Source organism: Aptenodytes patagonicus, chromosome 3, assembly GCF_965638725.1.
Source record: "Aptenodytes patagonicus chromosome 3, bAptPat1.pri.cur, whole genome shotgun sequence".
Classification (NCBI taxonomy): domain Eukaryota; kingdom Metazoa; phylum Chordata; class Aves; order Sphenisciformes; family Spheniscidae; genus Aptenodytes; species Aptenodytes patagonicus.
In genome coordinates this window covers 100,495,311-100,515,109 of record NC_134951.1, presented here as the reverse complement: position 1 = coordinate 100,515,109, position 19,799 = coordinate 100,495,311, and the positions used below count along the sequence as shown (strand labels likewise).

Below are 19,799 nucleotides of genomic sequence, written 5' to 3'. Positions count from 1 at the left end.
GACCCAAAGACAATAAACTCAGTGCAGAAAAAGATCCTTTCTCGTCCCGTTGACTATTTTCATACTTACCGACTCAGTTACGGGCTAACGCCAGACGATGCCACTGAAGTTTCCTTTGTACGTACAGGGCGATGGCGGGGGGGGGGGGCGGGAGGGGGGCCGGGGGCTCAGCACAGGAGAATTAAGGAGCCCCCGGGGCTTTCGCGGGGCAGGAGCTGCCCGCAGCGCCCAAGTAACTTGCGGAGCGTGCCCGCGCCCCGGGAAGAGCTGGGTGTTGCTGTGCATGCGTGTGCGGGCAGCGGGGCCGGGGCGAGCAGCCGCCACGCACGCCGGCTCAAGCCCTGCGGCCCCGGCGGCCACCCGGCCGCCTCGCCCCGCCGCCAGCCCACGCGTGGGGCGCCCCTCCCCGCCCCGCGGGGGGCCGCTCCCCGCCTCCGCCCGGCCCCGCGCCCGGGCGGGCGGCGGCGGGCGCTTCCCCTGCGCGGCGCGGCCGCGGCCGGGGGAAGGCGGCTCCCGCCGGGCCCAGCGCGGCGGCGGATGGCGGGGGGGCCGCGCCCGGCGGGGGCCGGCGGGGGCGCCCGCTGAGCGGCGGCGGCGGCGGCGGCGATGCCGGGGGGCCCGGCGCGGCGGGGCGCGCCCGCGGGGCCATGAGGGCGGGCTCCGGCCATGGCCCATGGCAGCGCGGCGGTCATGCTGAAGTGCGTGGTGGTGGGGGACGGCGCCGTGGGCAAGACGTGCCTGCTGATGAGCTACGCCAACGACGCCTTCCCCGAGGAGTACGTGCCCACCGTCTTCGACCACTACGCAGGTGAGCGGGCGGGGGGCCCGGCCGCCGGCGGCGACAGCCCCCCTCCCTCCCCGGCCTTACCCTGCCGGGGGGCGGGGGGGGGGCGGTTCGGCCGGGGTGTGCCCCCCTTCACCCGCTGTGTTTCTCCCCCCTCGCAGTCAGCGTTACCGTCGGGGGCAAGCAGTACCTGCTGGGGCTGTACGACACCGCCGGCCAGGTGAGTGCCGAGCGCTGCCCGCGGCCCCCCCGACCCCGGCCCCGGGGCGCTCCCGGCGATGAAGTTATTTGCAGGGCTGCGGTCCGGGCTGGGTGATTCAGAGGCGGGTTGGCGCGGAGGGGGGGGGACGACACACACGACACGATTGGTAAAAACCGGTTTTAAAAGAAAACCATCGATCCGACCCTTATTCCCGAGGGCGGGCGGGCGGAGACGGGCTTTATTTTTAGCGGTGCGTGGCCGGCTCCGGGGGAGCTGCGGCCGGGGCGCCGCGGCATCGCCCGGCGCTGAGGGAGGCGGCGATGCCCGGCCCAGGCTGTGCCAGCGCTTGCAGCGCTCCGGGCCGGGCATCGCCCCGGCTCAACCCCCCCGGCGCGCCGAGCCTCCCGCTGGCCTTCAGGTGGGGGAAATGTGCCTCGTTTAGCACGGGGGGGAACTTGCTGCCTCAAACGCGTCAGGTCGGAGAGAGACCCAGGCTGCCGCAGCTTGCCTTGTTTACGCTTTACAAATAGCCAAAAAGAGCTGTTCAGCTTAAAGGTGGAAAATAATAACATGTGATTCTCAGCCACTGCCTTTCAGGTAGCCTGGGTTTCTTCTGCTATCCCAGACAATTCAAGTGATTCATTTGGTTAAGATTAGTACAGCCTGTTGTGAAAGATGCTATGTCGGCATCTATCTTAAGTAACTTTAATGATGGATAAAATGCTTGATGTTTGGAGGGGTCCCTGGTGTAGCGGCTACTTAAGGGCTCCGTTGTTGAAGTCACTTCTTGGTCAGCTTAACTCGCACGGCACCAGCCACGGGCCGAGCACGGTCTCCTGGGTTAAAGTACCCCCAGCTCTCTGGAGGCGCCTTATCGGAAACAAAACAGTTTGTGAAGGGCCTGTCCCCCGGGGGGGTGCAGGCGTCTCCCAAGGAGGTGCGGAGCATATACGGAAACGCTGCATGGGTTTTTTTAAACTTGTGTATTCCTTATATTAAAACAACTTCTTGCAGTGTGAGCATGTGTTTTGGTCTCACATGACCTCAGACATGCTTCCTTCTTGTAAAGAGCAACTAGTAAGATAATCTCACTGGACTGGCATAGACTGAAGCCATATTTTTTAACCATGTTATTCCTGTACTTAATTGAACAACTGCTGCCTAAGCAGCATTTAGTCGGTCTTTTATATCTTTGTTAGGCCTGAAATCAGTAGTAAAATTAATTCCATGAGAACTATAGGAAACAGCCCCATTTCCAGAAAGCTGATACCTGAAGGGTGAGACTCTTCCCAAAAAGACTGACTTCATGATTGTCATCTCACTGACGTAAACACAAACTAGTCAAATTTATGCCAACTGAGTGCATTTCTTACTACTGTCATAGTCCTGTTTTTCAGTAGTAATTGGTTCAAAACACAGCTTGTGAAATACTGCTTAAGTAGGTTACAAAATGAGGATCTAGTGCTCAGGCAAATAAAGCATTTGGTTAATATGCAACTGTTCTTCTCTTTTTTTATAATGAGCATTGGAAAATGTGAAAGCGACCCTAGCACTACTGTACATATGCATAGCTTATTTGTGGATGCCGTCTCAAACTGCTTGCGCTGGCTTGTTGCTGTTAATGGGAGCGTGTGTTGTTAGCTCTGTGTAACCTTAACTAAGGTGGTTTTGTGGTATCCCACTCTGCCTGCATGTGCCGAGTACAAAACCAAGTGACCTTTGGCCTCCTCAAAAGCTAGTAGGGTAAACTGGCCAGTTTGGAGCAAACAGCAAGCGGAGGTATTCTTGTTATACTAAGAAAAACTTTTCAGTGTGAAATTGTATATCCAGACGTGTAAAAAGCTGAGGTTAGCTTTTTTTTTTCCAAATTCTGAGAAGCTGAAATCTTAAGTTTGAATTACAGAGCAGTTTCTGATGTACCCAGGACCAGATCTTGCTGGCCTGATTCAGAGGAGCCTCAGTTCACGTAGCGTGTTTTAATGAGGCTACCTTTACAAATATATCTGGTCTTGGCAAAACTCCCCTTTTAGTCAGACCTGCAGTGGTAATAAAATCTTTACCATTATCCCCATCCCACTTCAGCATGTTTGGGGAACTGGTGGACATCTGGGGCTGGCCACGGGACCCCCAACCCAACATCCAGCATAACTAAGGAGGGGAGTCTGTGTGAAGATGCCGGTCCAGCAATTTTTCTTTTAGCTGCTTCATCAGAGAGCATGCTGACAAACCTGTCTTCCCAGAGCTATGCGATAACAGAAAGCTTACTTTAAAGCTTAAATATATATAGTAAAGAGCAGAAAAGAAATGAGTTGATGGTGTCTTCTCCGTGTTGAGGAAACAGTGTGCTGCATCTGGTACATGCCTGCTGCTTGCACAGACTTCTGTACGGCTCGGATTCTTTGTTGCTCAAAGTTGGGATTTCTGTGCCGGCATACATCAATGCTTTTATTTCTAATTCTGTCACCCCAAAATAGTTTTACTGTAAAATATTGGCCTGATAGTATCATTTTATCAAAACTTCGCAGTGCGTGATCACTGTGGTATCTAAGCAGTTCACAATCTTCAGCGTGTTTATACTCCCAGCTCTGGACAGAGTACATAGGTACAATCTACAGATCTCATTTCGGGAGGAAGAGGAGTGAGGGGTTAAATGGAGGTTCAGACAGTGACCTACTCCAAATCCATGCAGGAAGCCCATAGCAGAGCAAGGATTGAAGATTTCTAGCTGGTATAAAGCAGGCTTATTGCCCTGAAATACTGACTTACCAGCCTGTGGGTCTCTTTAACTTGCGTGGTTATGTATTTAGCAACTTGTGACAGACTGCTCTTCGGCAGAGGAATTGCAAGCTTTTGAGTTCATGGCATCCAGTACTCATTTCTAGCTTGCTTCTTCACAACCACACAGGATCACGTGTAGTAACTATACCAGTGACATAATGCCTCACATCTCTGCGAGTTTAAAGTAGGTTGAAAATAAATCTATTAAAATCCCATTTTTTTCCAGGTTATATATAGCAGGGAAAAATGCCACTAGCGGTTCACAAACTTCAGTTTATACGCAGGCAGACCTTCTCCCCTTTGGGTGTGTGTGAGTTCAGGCAGGCTTTTCTCTGGCTGAAAATACTGAGGCCCTGGTTCTGCAGAAAATAGCCAGTACAGCTGCTGGGCAGTGGAGGCTCTCGGAGCCCGTTTGGGTTTGCAGCTGTGGAGGCAGGCTCTCATGCCAGGGAGGCGGGTGGGAATTTGGTGCCGGTGGTGTCCGAGAGGACATTCCTCCAGCAATTCCTCCCAGAGGTGGAGCCAGCAGCTCCCTTTAGCCTTGCTGCTCCACATAGCCATGTGCTGAGACTGGGTGGGCTTGGAGTGGGTCCTGGTTTCCCCAGGAAGATGAGAACTGTGGAACCTACCTACATCGCTTGGATCTGAGAGCATCAATGCACTGAAGTTTAAACGTGACGTGCTTGTAATACTGATGCTTGGATGCCTTTGGCTTTGCAGTAGCCTCTCTTGCTCAGGGAGACTAACTGCATGTCAGTACTGCTCTTCATTAAGCAGGGGTACGTGGCAAAATCAGCCTGGGAAGAGAACCGTAGCTTCATCAGGGGTCTGTTAACTTCACCGTGTTGGAGTGCTTTTGAACCAGTGACAAGCGATTATCATTTTGATCTTTCATAATACCAAAAATAATACCGCCAGCTCTCATCATATTAAAACTTTTGGAGAAATGTCTGTAAGCACTAATGAAGGGGTGTGCTGCGTGTGCCCTTGCCACGTCCCAAATGATCGGGATAAGTGGGAGGACACACAGGAGTTACCTCTTGGGGATTTCGCTCCGTATTGAAGGCTGCTGCTTAAAATGGCAGTCGGAGTCCATCCTCCTCTCAGTCCCTTTTGCTGTGGGGTTTTCATTCCTGGTGTCCCTTTCCTTCAGTGTGTGCTGACCCCATGCAGGTGGAAGCCTTGCTCTGCTCCTGTGTCTCTGCTGTGAAGGACTGTCAGGACCTGGAGGGAGGATGGGGGGGATGCAGGAGCAGAGCCTGCGCTGCTCCTGCTGCCCCGGGAAGAGAGATGCTGAGGCATCGCGTGGCTGGCTGGTGCGGGTCCAGCATCTGGGCAGTGCAGAGCAGGGTACAGAAGGAGCAGAGTGAATCTTTCTATGGTGCAGTGCCTAGTGATAACATTTATATCCCTCAGCATCACTTACTGTTGTGATACTAGTGTGGCCTGGTTGGACAAAGCTGAGGTAAACTGTGTTCCTTGGCTTTCCAGTTTTATTTCTCTGCCTTAAAGGCCCTAATATGTGTGGGACAAGCTGTAGGTCTGATACAATAAAGCTCTTGGTGCCTTCTCAACTGTCACCAAAACAGTAGCCACAAAACGTGCTGAGCACAAGAGCAGAACAAGCCACTTCTTGGTTCCTCTCAGCTCAGATACCGATGGCTACTCTGGTTGCAGCCGCAGCCATTTTAATTCAGATACACTGATTTTGTGGTTGTAACGGAGGCCTGGTGTTAAAAGCAATTTTATATTAAAGTTGGTCGGGCTGCTGAAGTGCGTAAAGCTAACTCAAATATTACCAACATCAGTGCCTGCGTTAAGGCCAGGTGTAAAAACAAATGGTTATAACTGTGAATGTGCCTGTGGGAAAGGGAGGGGTGGAGGTGTGGCTATTAAAATGCATGGTCATCAAACTTGCAGTGGTTGCTATAAATAAAACAAGAAATAGCAGTAATCTTTGTACTCCTTGCTGGCTGTTTGTCTCGGCTTTGGTAGGTAGCCCTGGTCTAGCAGGTACCACTTCAGTATCCTACTGAAAGGAGAGGCAGATCATTTTGGCTGGTCCGTTGTGAAATAGAAATGTCCCTCCTCAGACCACATTACTCCTTCCGAGCTGCACCTACCACGCAGCCGTAGCGCCAAATGCAAGCCTGGAACATGCAAGCACGGTCTCACACAACGCAAAGCCTGCCGCCCTTTACTGTAGAGTTGTAAACACCGAAACCTATAATGTGATTTTGGCAGATCTGGAAATGAAATGTTAGCAATTAACAACCTGTCCCGTTTCTGCCCCCCCCCCCGCGCCTCCCTCCTCCCACATGCATTTTCCCTCGCTCCCTTTACGTTGTCCCAGCCGAGCTGGCAGCTGGCGCTGGGAAGCCGTGAGCTCATGAGCTCACTCCCGGCCGGCGCGCTGGCCTATGAATAGCTCGGCCTCCGCTGAAGCGGCTCCGTGCTTCAGGATGTTGCCAGCCACGTAGATTTAACGGCTCTGCAGCAACAACTGGATGTACGCAGATAAAATAAAAACATGCCTAGATTCTCCCTTTGAAATCTAAGTTTTTCAACACAAAAGAAGGAGGTGAAGTGCCTGAGCTTACAATCTTTATGTCGAGAGTTCTCTAGACAAGTGTTTAAGCAAAGACAGGCTTTCCCTTTAAAAGGAAGGGGACTCGTACCCTCGGATTCGCTTTTAAAAATGGCCTTCCAACAACAATAATCCCAGCGCAAAGCTTACATTCAAATGCTTCATTGTGAGCTGTGACTCACACTTTGAAAGCGTCGTAGCTTTCCTAGAAAGGTAGGTAAGAACTGTTATCGCCAGATGGGGAGTCTCAGGATGGGAGATGCTGCTCTGAGTTCCCAAAAAGCATCTACTAAATATGTGTTGGAAACTCAAGACAGTTACGTTTCATTTTCAGAGTGTCAAAAGCCCCACGGCACTTCTGAATAGCGGCACTGAGTTATGTTAAAATCAAATGTAAGGGATGTGCTTGAAAATGTAGATCCAGAATGTCTTTGCCAAATTAACAGTAAGTTAATGGCAGACCAAAGTAAAGAACCCAAAGCAAACCAAGTTTGAGAGGTTCTCAGAAACTTCAATTTTTGATATGTTAAAAGCACATTTTTATGAAGATTACTGATCTAGAGAGACTCCTGCTAAACATTGATTATGTGGTCAAGTAAAAATCCCTTTTTCCTGGGTTAAGAGTCAGTAGATATCCTGTAGTTTCTGACAGAGTTCTCTCTGAATTTTACTCGTTTACAATTTCTTCGAGGTACAGTGACATCTTTCAATGCTATCCAAACATTACCAGCTAAAAAGGCAACACTGAATACAAGCAATAATTATTGCTCTTCCAGCACAATGTTATTGCAGATCCTCCTACTTCCTGACTTCATTTTAAGATGGGGTGTGCACCTGCACTCAATTTGAGTATCATATACTCTACAGCTGTACAGCGGGAGGCAAGAGTGAGGGAATGGGACAACTGGGTAAGGAGGCATGAGCTGGCAGTTTTTCTGATAGAGAACATAGGAGACCCGGGAAATTTTCGGCAGGTCCATAGTCAGACTTCTTGATTGAAATCTGTTGCCTTTGCAAAGAGCTCTTTATATTTTGGTTAAATATGAAGAGTATAAAAAATGCACTATTTTTCATTTATAGCCTAACTTCTGATTCATCCTCCAAACTACATCTTAAAACAAACTAAATACAATTTAGACTAGAGTACTGCCTCTGTAGCGCAGACCTACAATGCAAAAGGACTTACAATGTGTGTTAGGGTCTGATCCAAAGCTCTGTGTTAGCAGGCACCCTACTGCTGATTTCAGTAAGCTTTGTTCCAGTTCCTTTATTGAGAACACATGGACAAAGTGGACGTAAAACTTACTGCAGCAATACTGAGGTTTTGTCAGTCCCAGGCATTCAAAATGATGAGTCAGCTATTCCTATCCACGGACACCACTACCTAAAAAACCTAGGGAATCAAAATGGTTTGAGACTTTTTCTTTTGCCCTTTGCTGGATGTGGGTTTTCTTTAAGCCTTTGGGCTTCACGTATTGGAGTTTTCTCTGTATCTGTGGGGGACTAGAAATTTATCTTCCATTTAAAGGTGAAGAGGATCTGATTTTTCTTTGTGTGATCATGAGACTCCAGGAACCTGGGCTTTAAGAAATAATATAAAGCACACTGATTCCAAATCCTGCAGTTTTATTGGGAATTATAAAAACCAGCTTTACTAAAATGGATGCTTTGGGACAGAGCTTCAGGACTTTTTTTAAACCTCCAAATTAGCAGTTACATTTCTAACAAAACTGCCCCTCCTCTAATTAGAAAAAATGCAAAACGAGGGCAGAGAGAAGGGGAATTGTATCTTTTTTTGTTCTGTGGTTTTATAAGCAGTCTACTGGTTTGGACTGGTGACTGGATGATTTGTATTAAGAAAAATGTGTCTGAACGCTACATGACGCTTTCAGCAGTTCTGAGGAGGTTGTGTCATTTGACGTGTTAAGCAGCTACTGTACTTAGTCTGTTTTAATCGTGCTCTGTGCTGCATCCATGTTGTGGCACGTGTGCAATAATTCTTTGCGATGGCTGGCACTTGCTGGTGTGTGTATAAAAATGCAGGTGGCAGCATTATTCTCCAGAGCAAAGGAACATCTATCAGCATCCTAGGTGAGCTCATTGCTTCAGATGAATACAACACAGACTGAAAGTGCCTCAGGCAGCTTGCGCTCTAAATTAGATGTAGCCGTGAATGCTAAAAGATCATTTGTGGGACTTAATGCTAATTCCTTGTTGGTCTGATTTCCAGTTGGGATGCAGTGGCGGAGTCAATAAGGGGTGGATGCCAGGTGTGATCTGGGCTGCATCTTTAGTTACAACCAACAGATACCCAGCCACGGGCAGTGAGATGGCTTACATATTCCTCACTTCAGAAAGAAAAACCGTAGGCAGTTTTTCAACTGCCTTAACATCTGCTGCGGTGAAATCGTTGAGTGTTTTACCACGTTCTTCAATGGAAGCTGTTAGCCCGGACAAATCGGGACTTGACATAAAACGAGGTGCAGAAGACTCTTAGGAACTCCTTTAATTCCAGTAACTCTTTCACCGTGATGTGTTTATTCAATGTGCACATGATGGCACCGGTACTCTGGCACTTCGTCTTCTGAGAAGTTGCGTGGTGGGAATTAATCTTGAGGAGTCAGTGTGAAGGCTTAGTCTTCTATCTTACAAAGCTGTTGCTCAACACTGGACTGAAGAACGTGCTTTTGGGGTTTATTTGTAAAAAGTGAAAGGGAATGGGACACCTAACTGATCAGTCTGTCTTGTCTGGACAGGATTTATATAGTTAGTAAATGAAAAGACATGTCTGATATGATATGGATAGCTATATTTTTTTAATATATATATATATAAAAAAAAAATAGCTCTATTCCATAGTCTGTTTTCCTTGTGAGAACAGATTTATTGATAGTCACATTCTTCTGTAAAAATAAAGTGAAAGAACCCATCTTTCCAAAGAGCAGGTTCTGCAGAGGATCCGACCAGATCCCCTGTGCCAGGGTGAATTTTGTTTTTTTCCTTTGATTGCCCGTATCTGAAAGAATGGAAAATCCCAGTTGTTCATGGCTGCAGTCACCAAAACTGGGGTGAATTCCTTTCCTGGAGAAAGTGAAAATCCTGTGTGGGAAGAGTGCTGTTCATAAGGTCACTGATGGTGGGAGAGGAACCGGCGCAGGAACGCGCCGCAGCCTTGTGATATCTCATGGGTAAGGAGTGAAAGGGCTTGTCCATGGCAGTTACTCTGCCACTTCTCAGGAGCTCCATAGTGGATTATCAACTGGTATAAGGTGTTTAAGTGAAACTGTGCTTGCCGATACTGCTTGCAGTCAGTTGAATCCATGTTCTGTTGTTACAGACGCTAAAATAATAAGTCTTATAGAGAAAATTCAGGGACTTCGACTTTTAGAAAACCACAGAGAAGCCAGCAAGTTGAAGTTCCTGTGGTGATGGAGAGGAGAGAGGGAGTATTCTGTTGAGACTGTCTGGGAAAATAGTTCAGCGTCACCACATGGCAAGATGTAGGATTTGGGCAGTATTTAATCCCACATTAAGACTGGGATCAATTCTGATCACTTAAAGGCAATTTTGTGTATATTTAAAGGAATACTCTGTCCTTCTTGTCTCTAATGCTCTAAAATCCATCTTAACTAGGCTCCATCTTCCAGCTAGTTATTTCTCTATATACAGAAAAGCTTTTTAGACATGTAAGCAGCTACACAGTCCTCAAATATGCCAGAAGGAAAGTTTTATCAAAAAAAAAAAAAAAAAATTGTAATTCACAAACCCTGGGCTTTGTCAATGTATAATTCATACCTCCTTTGAACAGTCCTCTTCACAGGAATTTAGAGATGGATTTAGATCAGCTTACTTCATTTTTAGAATACAATGGAAGAGCACTTACCTGCCTTCTTGCAGCCTTTTCTATAAATCAAAAATAGATGCTGGGCCCAAATCGTCAGCCTTTTGCACTCCCTAGGAAACCTGTGCAAAGAAGCCACAACAAACAGGACAATTCTGCTCTCTTTAGCAATGCAAGCTCTATCCCCAGAAGCCTGTGAAGAGACAGAGGGTCTGTAGTGCATGTTTCCCCTGCAGCCAGGGAATAATCACCACATCTTGTTTTGTGTGTTCAGAAGCTAGGGGCTACACATGTAGGCGACTGAAAAATCAAACCTAGCGATCGGCGTAACAGGGCTTGGGTTGCAGAACTGGAAAAGCAGATGTTTTATGGCAATGCTGTGTCAGTCCAAATTGCAGCTTGCCAAGTGGTCCTCCATTAGTGGTGCCTTGTGAGTGGCAGTGCCAGGAAGCCAGCATCCTGGGGACGCTCCACCCTCCTTCCTTGCGAAGGGTTACAGCGTTATACAGCCCAGACTGAAAAAATCCGGAGAGTTTTTTTAGCCAGGGAAGCAATTTGTGCTGGCATGGGGCAGTACAGACCGCTTCCCTCTCTCTCTTCCCCCACCCAAGCATCTCGTAGAATCAGAAACCACAGGGTGATTCAGCGGGGTGAAGTCTGTTTCCTGGTGCGCTGCTGGAGTAGGCAGTTGCTCTCGGAGGCTTTGCCTGGTGTTTATGGCAAAGCTGCAGATCAGCCTTTAATTCCAAATAATCTGGGGGAGACGGCAGGATGTGTCCACTGGGGTAACTATGAGCTGTCACTGAGTCCCTGGGGCACGTTAGATGCAACGGTCATTATGGTTTGCTTGTTATGTTTTCCGAAATATTACAGGGGGCCTTCTGAAACGGGAATTTATTTTCAGGGGAAAAATGCAGTCTTGAAGGACAGCTTTGAAATGCACTTCAAAAATTAAAGCATGGCAATTCATATTGAGAGAGGACTTTTGACTGTTGTTACCAAGCCCTACTATGAAATGGGTTAAAACTTGACTTCTAGCTGGGATTTTGCAGCGCAGAAACCAGCTAGTTACATATGTGTGCCTCACTGAGACCCTCTGAGCAGCAGTAGTGATTACCCTTCACTGCATGAAGGTTGGATTCCTCTAGCAACTCTGCCTGATGTCTATTTTTGGCTTCCCCTCTAAAAACAGATGGTTGGGAGTGAGAACCTCCTCTTACAATTGTTGTTGTAAGCTGTGAAAGCAACAGATGGTTGCTAACACAGAGATCACAAACCTAGAGTTGTTGAGCTCCAGTTTTTCTTCCAGTGGTGCAAGCTTTATTTTGTTCCCTCCCATCCACTTTATGCCTTCTCAGAATAGGAAAGAAATGGGCTTTTCCTTTTGTTTATAAGAGTATGTCAGTATGATATAACTGGAGATGGATTGTTAAAATTTCGTTCCTAAGCTGCAAAACACATAAAATCATTAACTCTTTGGTTCCATCAGACTCTAAAACACCGGGCCTGGATTAAAACATAAGCGTGACACACCTTGCTGAGGGCCCCTGCCACAATGTTAATGACATACCAGAATTTGGTTTCTCCTATTTCCTTAAAGACACTAGCCCTCATATCTGCAAGGAAAAAAAATCAAACAAACAGATCTAGGTTAACATCTTCTTTGCTACCTGTAACAGCAGATCTGAGAGGTATGAATTCCCCCAAAGGTCTTGGTCAAGGTGTGGGAAGGTATTGACTGTATAGGCGACTCCTCTAATTGCCTTTCATCTCTCCAAATTGGACAGAGAGACCCTAATACCATTCCAGAGGAGAAAGAGGCCTGTGGTCTCACGTTACTGAGAGAGGGGTAAGGACCTCTGTCCCCATCACTTCAACTTGGGCAGGGAGGAGTGTGATAAAACAGGGGAGCTACAGGGGCTCTATACTATGGGATCTCAGTATGCCTGCACCTCTTACTTCAGTTTTCTAACAAATACAAGGAAATAATGCTTTTTGTGGGTCAAGAAGGTTGTCCAGAAATTATTAGACTTCACTTTGTCTTAGTTTATTTTTTTTAAAATATCCCACTGCACATAAGCTATGTACATCAAAGGCTTTTGGAGTGCTTTGCAAAGACTAATGCATTATTAAGCTAGCAAACCCCTACGGATGGGAAGATGTGAGTAGAGAGAGGATAATAATTTGCTCAGAGCTACATATTGTGTCAGTGGCAGAGTTAGGGATACAGTTTGTGTGTTTTTAACTATGTCTCTCAGCTGATATCCATGGAATTGGGAAAAAGTATTAATTCAAAATCAATTGTACAACTTGAAATACGGCACTGCATTCTGCTTTTAGTATGAGCAAACCCTTGAAATGAAGAAGAATATAATGCTGCAGAATTGCAATATCATTCTTCAGTCTGCATACAAAAAGTTCCTCAAGACCTCTGTTTTTGAGCAGGTAAATGTCAGGAAAAAAAATAGCCGAATTTTGGACGTGTTAAAACAAATCCACCTGAGCATCCAAAATACAGTGAAAATCAGTGACTCAGTATTCAAGTACAAGGCAGCAGAAAATCTCAGAGAGGCAGATTATTAGGTACTGTAGCATGGAAAAAGAGACCTAAAGGAGAGATTTTAAGGAGCTAAGATACAGGCAATGCTAGACTTAACCTGCAGAATATTGAAACTAGGGCGAAATGAAAATTTAGAAGTATGAATTTCCATTCTCCCCTCTTAAAAACAAAACAAAACAAAACAAAACATCCAAACAGTCCTTCCCAGTTTGTCGTTGACAAGCCAAGTCAAGTCATTAGTTCCTCCATCTCATCTCCTTTCCCATGTCTGTTCTGTATTGGCAGCTGTCGTGGGTTACCACAGAGATACTAGGTAAATGATGGGTGGTCCTGCTGCAATGTTGTATCTTTTATAGGGATCACAGCTCCATATAACGTTAATTAAGCCAACATACGTGCGTCCAGTTTGTTTAAAGTTATTACAACTCTCATATTTTCAACGTGTTTTTCTATCTGTATTCATCTGCTTCAGCAAACAGCGAACAAGTTTGTTCTAAAGTCCAGAGTATGTTGGAGAATGAGCCATTTCACTATTATAGCCTGGAGTTTTTGAGACTTGTACTGCATATTTCAGTCCTTAGTGGCTTTCTTGCCCATCTTATTCACATTCTTAAAGTATTCCAGTTAAATTCTTTAAATATTTTTAATGCCTAAATATACACGCAGTGCCTCCCCCAATTAGATTGGAAGTCTAATTGCTGTACCGTGTGGTGTGTACATGCACTCAAATTGGAATTTATGTTGACTGGCTAGTGTAATTAGATTTTGCCATTGCATTTAATTTTAGAATAAACCACATTTATTTCCCTTACACTGGATTCAGGAAATAAATTACAGTTGAAGCAATCAGATTTTTCCAGGCTTCTCTAATATTCAGTCTAAATTCATTTGGTATTTCAGATTCTTCTACCAAGTGCAGCAGTTATTAAGGCCCAATACATCAGAGAAAGTTTTCAGGTTTGATTGCTATTTCCGAGAGGCTGTTGGGGAGTAGAAGGAGTCTTTAAGCACAGATGGCCTACTAGGTGCTAGTAACATTTTAAGCCAGGGTCTCTCTTAGGAGGACCCAGGACCAGTCTAATCATATGGTGGGAGGCTTTATTAGAATTACCTGCCGTTATTAGTATCAATACGAACCTAATTTTCTTAGCACAGACAAGGTTTAAAGGAGAGCCTGACAGCACTGACTCGTTTCAAGTTTGGTGGGTATAGCCAAATTCTCTGTTAATTTAAGTAAGCGTAAATGCAGTGAAGTCACTGTAGTGAAAACCACGTACATCTTTGGCCGTGGTACATGATGTATCCAATCACACTGTACCTGCCTTCAGTTTAACTTCTTAATTACATAGGATGGACCCGCAGCTTGCCCAGCGCAGATGGGACAGGGTATAAATCAAAAGGCATATAAATAGATGCAGGGGCAGGAAAGGAGTTGAGCAACGCAACGCACATGCCTTAAAAAGCGGTAGCAATGCTCACTCCCAGATGACTGCTGAAGAATACGTGGGAAGTAAGGTGCGGTACCAAGATGTGGCTAAATGTACAAGGATTTGTATCCAATGGGATTTAAAAAAATAAACTAAATATGAACATTTTGAAGTAAACCATGCAAATGTAACCCGGCTTTGAGATCACAAAATGATTAGTATTTGCTATGAATAAAAGGTCCATCTGTAATTTGAAATGGATTAACTAAAGAGATATTTTAAGGTCAATGGACTAACAGCAATTTCTGGTTGCAGTGAAATGTTTTCTCCATTCCAGCATTTAATGCAGACAGTATTCTAGTTATTGTAACCCAGCTGTGAGATTTTTAGAAAATGTTGAGTGTAATGAAGGCAGCTCTTTGGTAGTAGGAACAAATTACGACTTTAAACTAGATTTTTTAAGAAAACCTATTCAGTAATACCCCACATATGATTTAGTAGAGCTGAATTTGAGAGCAACTGATGGATCTCCCTGTGTGTTCTTGCATACAGATTTTTGTACTCCAGGGACCAGTGTAGTTTGCAGTTGTGAAGCTTCTTTTAGGATTTTGAACTCCACCCCAGAAAAAAGAGTGGCAACCCTGAGTGGGATCTAACTATATTCAGTAGTAGAAGTGAAACGTAAAATACATGCTCAAAAAAAGAATTGAATGTTGAATAGTTTCAAGTTGCTGTTGTGATGTTCTTAAAGTTATTTCTGCTTTCTATGATGAACGTCCACAGATGTGGAAAAGACACAGTTACTGGTTTTTTCTTTTGAATCAGGATAGGAGCCTGACACTAGCAGGGAGACGGCTGATCTTCAAAAAGGCCTGTCAAATGTAGTTTCACAGTAGTGTCAGCTACTGTGGTGGTGAAATTGGGAGCCCATGTTTACAGCTAAGCATGCTTTAGCTTATTGAGAAAACTGTAGAGTATACAAGACTGGCAGTAGAGTCTATAATCAAAACGGCACATGAGAATACTGATTACAAATAAGAATATTGTGTAAACAGACACTGAAGAGTACTGGCAAATGGTCACCTCCTTGCTAGTGCAGACTCTCCTCCAGTGCTTGTCTTTTCTCCATTTCATGATGAGGATAACGGCCCTCTTCCCATAGCTGTTGACTTCCAAATGAAAAGATGGGTCTAGCAGAAACTGTTCAGAGGAAGTTCTCACGTTTTCTAAAATTCTAGTGACACTATCGTTAAAACTTAACAATTAATCAATGAAGGGCTTTTTTGAGGGTGCAACTATAGGTTAATAATCTGGTAATGTGACTGTTGCCAAGGAAACAAAAATGTAATTTTCTGGCTCGTTTCAAACATGGCGTTGAATTACATTTCTGTCTCTACAGAGAGTTCCAGTATTTGTGAGATTTAATTAAGATGGGGAGCTTACATGGGGAAGAGGGAGGCTGCTGCGGCAGCCATAATAAACCGGTGTTTATTGTGGAAGAGAAAGCATAATACCAGCATTCTTCACTGTCTCTGCAATGCCTGGGCTCAGTCTTAGTTATCTATTTTAAAAAAAAAAAAAAAAAAGCCTAAGGTAGGAATGGTAAGGCACTGGTTCACTGCCATAGACCAAAGGAAGCCTTGCAGAAAGAAGCTGGGGCATGTTCCTTCCTGCTCTTAGCTAAAAAATATGGCAAAATCCACTTTCTCTCTTGCTAGAGAGAACTCTGTTTTACAACAGGGACAATGCTCCTAGCTGCCTCTGTTGCCACGGTATTGTATGCCCTGGCAGTAGGTTTCTGGGCAGTAAGGTTTCTAAGAGACAGAAAGAAAATTCTAAGGAGGGCCTTAAATATCACCTCTACATATGATCCAAAAGAGAACATTTAAGTGCATTAAATAGCCTTAATCTAGCCTAGCTTTGCATAACGTGGATGGCTCTATAGCAGTCACATCTGCTTATTTCTCTTTGGTCAAACAAATGCTAACCTTTGATTTGCAAGCACGTTTGAACCATAAGCCTTTTTTTTTCTTTAAGTGAAAACTTTTTAAAGGGTAGTCTTCTGTATATTCTCGTACAGAAGTAAGTTTCCATCAGTATTAACACACTTTTCAAAGTACTTATATTCACATATAGTTACCCTCATATGCAGATTTTGCTCTAACAGCCTCACTAACTAACCTATAGTATAGAATAGTTGTAAACATTCAGAAAGTTTGCCTCAACAAAATTCCTGAAATATGAATACAGTTTCTGAATATAACTGTTAAAATTAACAAAATACAAGCAACAATTTCATATTGCAGATAACAGAATTTTTCTTTCTCAGGAAGACTATGATCGTCTGAGACCTTTATCTTATCCTATGACCGATGTCTTCCTTATCTGCTTCTCAGTGGTAAACCCTGCTTCATTTCAAAACGTGAAAGAAGAGTGGGTACCGGAGTTGAAGGAATATGCACCTAATGTTCCCTTTTTACTAGTAGGAACACAGGTATATCTGGTTCTGTTCTACTTTATTTTAACAATTCAGATCATTGTGTGGTGCCTTTTCTTTGGGCTGGAAGTTCAGGCCCGACAGGACCCGAGCAGCACCTCCTTCTGGCTTTGGAGGAACGACCCTAACAAGTGGCAGAAAAACCTAAATCTGTGTTGTTCTCTAATGAGCTACCTCCGTTTTGTTAAAATATATGCATTGTAAACAGGGTGGGAGGATTGGCTGAATCTCTCCGTGTGACTTTCTATGAAGTCATGGGACTTAGGGAATAAAATTGTCTGTTCATACCCATGTTATTGGAATTACTTGGGTCTACAACTATTGGTCATATCCAGTATTTGCTGAAGCAAAGGAGCAAGGAGAGAAGTGAGACAGGGAGGAGGCCTGCATGGATGAATGAGGAGCTCCTGGACAAACTCAAACACAAAAAGGAAGCCTACAGGAAGCAAGGACAAGTAGCCTGGGAGGAATACAGAGACATTGTCCGAGCAGCCAGGGATCAGGTTAGGAAAGCTAAAGCCCTGAGAGAATTAAATCTGGCCAGGGACATCAAGGGCAACAAGAAAAGCTTCTATAGGTATGTCAGTGATAGAAGGAAGACAAGGGAAAATGTGGGCCTTCTCCAGAACGAAATGGGAGACCTGGTTACCTGGGATATGGAGAAGGCGGCAATGACTTTTTTGCCTCAGTCTTCACCAGCAAGTGCTCGAGCCTCACCGCCCAAGCCACAGAAGGCAAAGGCGGGGGCTGGGAGAATGAAGAGCCGCCCACCGGTGGATGAAGTTGCTAAGCCACTATCCATCATATTTGAGAAGTCATGGCAGTCCAGTGAAGTTCCCACTGACTGGAAAAGGGGAAACATAACCCCCATTTTTAAAAAGGGAAAAAAGGAAGACCTGGGGAACTACAGGCCAGTCAGTCTCACCGCTGTGCCCGGCAAGATCGTGGAGCAGATCCTCCTGGAAACTATGCTAAGGCACATGGAAAATAAGGAGGCGATTGGTGACAGCCAACATGGCTTCACTAAGTGCAAATCGTGCCTGACAAATTTGGTGGCCTTCTACGATGGGGTTACAGCATTGGTGGATAAGGGAGGAGCAAGTGACATCATCTACCTGGACTTGTGCAAAGCATGTGACACTGTCCCACACGACATCCTTGTCTCTAAATTAGAGAGACATGGATTCGATGGATGGACCACTCGGTGGATAAGGAATTGGCTGGATGGTCACACTCAAAGAGTTGCAGTTAATGGCTCAATGTCCAAGTGGAGACCAGTGATGAGTGGCGTTCCTCAGGGGTTGGTATTGGGACCGGCGCTGTTTTAACATCTTTGTCAGTGACGTGGACAGTGGGATCAAGTGCACCCTCAGCAAGTTTGCCAACGACACCAAGCTGTGTGGTGTGGTCGACATGCTGGAGGGAAGGGATGCCATCCAGAGGGACCTTGACAGGCTTGAGAGGTAGGCCCGTGCGAATGTCATGAGGTTCAACAAGGCCAAGTGCAAGGTCCTGCACATGGGTCAGGGCAATCCCAAGCACAAATACAGGCTGGGCGGAGAATGGATTGAGAGCTGCCCTGAGGAGAAGGACTTGGGGGTATTGGTTGAGGAGAAGCTCAACACAACCTGGCAATGCGCGCTTGCAGCCCAGAAAGCCAACTATCCTGGGCTGCATCAAAAGAAGCGTGACCAGCAGGTCAAGGGAGGTGATTCTCCCCCTCTACTCTGCTCTCGTGAGACCCCACCTGGAGTACTGCGTTCAGCTCTGGGGCCCCCAACATAAAAAGGACATGGAGCTGTTGGAGCGAGTCCAGAGGAGGGCCACAAAGATGATCAGAGGGATGGAACACCTCTCCTATGAAGACAGGCTGAGAGAGTTGGGGTTGTTCAGCCTGGAGAAGAGAAGGCTCCGGCGAGACCTTATAGCAGCCTTCCAGTACCTGAAGGTGGCCTACAAGAAAGCTGTAGAGGGACTTTTTACAAGGGCATGTAGTGATAGGACAAGGGGTGATGGCTTTAAACTGAAAGAGGGTAGATTTAGATTAAGGAAGAAATTCTTCACTATGAGGGTGGTGAGGCACTGGAACAGGTTGCCTAGAGAAGCTGTGGATGCACCATCCCTGGAAGTGTTCAAGGCCAGGTTGGATGGGGCTTTGAGCAACCTGGTCTAGTGGAAGGAGTCCCTGGCCATGGCAGGGGGATTGGAACTAGATGATCTTTAAGGTCCCTACCAACCCAACCCATTCTATGATTCTGTGAATTTCCTCTTGCTTCTTGTGGGCAGTGGACTGGGCTTCAATTACAAAGTGACCCACATGTTGGTATTATGTTTGGGTTAATCTTTCTGCCACTGCTGGATATACATTCTGGTATTCCGAGATGATCACATCTAACTGAAGAGCTGAATTACAGAATAAACGTTTTGCTCCTTCTGGATTAAAGGTAGTAGTTAACAGCTTAAATTTCCAGGGCTTTTGGATCAGGAAGCGTCCACGATCTGAATGGAGTCCACATGACTCCATTTTTATACACATAACAGTCCATTAAATAAATAATTCTGCTTTAAAAAGAGGATATCATATAGCCTGCTTACTTTTGTTTACAAAAAGTATTCCAACATGACTGCAATCTTTCTTGCTAGATTGATCTTCGTGATGACCCAAAAACTCTGGCAAGACTGAATGATATGAAAGAGAAGCCTGTATCTGTGGAGCAAGGACAGAAGTTAGCGAAAGAGGTAAACTGGATACTCCTAAATGAAACCAAGTAGCAAAGAAGCAAAAAACCCTATTTCCAATTGACTTTTTCTTCCTTTACCAGTTTGCCCATTTCTTTTACCAGTCAACATATGAAACCTTACGACTGGTTACCAGTTAACAATATTTACTTACATTGTTGAATACAGCTAACAAGCAGACCTGTGTAATAGCACTTCCCTGTTAGTAATAGTTCTTTCTGTGTAGACACTCATAAAAACTGCATAAGCATTAGTTAGAGAGAATTAAAATCACAGAGTATGAGGTTGGAAGGGACCTCCCCTGCTCAAGCAAAATGTTGGAAGCATCTTTAAGAAATTATTTGAGAACGCTATACTACCATTTTAACACACTGTGTGGATAAT

General features: G+C 45.4%; 1 protein-coding gene across 1 annotated transcript in view; it reads left to right on the top strand.

The window, feature by feature from the left end:
* Positions 1-628: 628 nt before the first annotated feature.
* RHOQ (ras homolog family member Q) overlaps positions 629-19,799 on the top strand; it is a 26,637-nt gene continuing 7,466 nt past the window's right edge. The window contains exons 1-4 of the mRNA XM_076334409.1: positions 629-808; positions 946-1,004; positions 16,509-16,673; positions 19,320-19,415. Of these exons, the coding sequence (XP_076190524.1) occupies positions 667-808; positions 946-1,004; positions 16,509-16,673; positions 19,320-19,415 (462 nt within the window). The 5' untranslated portion in view covers positions 629-666. The remainder of the gene's footprint in view (positions 809-945; positions 1,005-16,508; positions 16,674-19,319; positions 19,416-19,799) is intronic.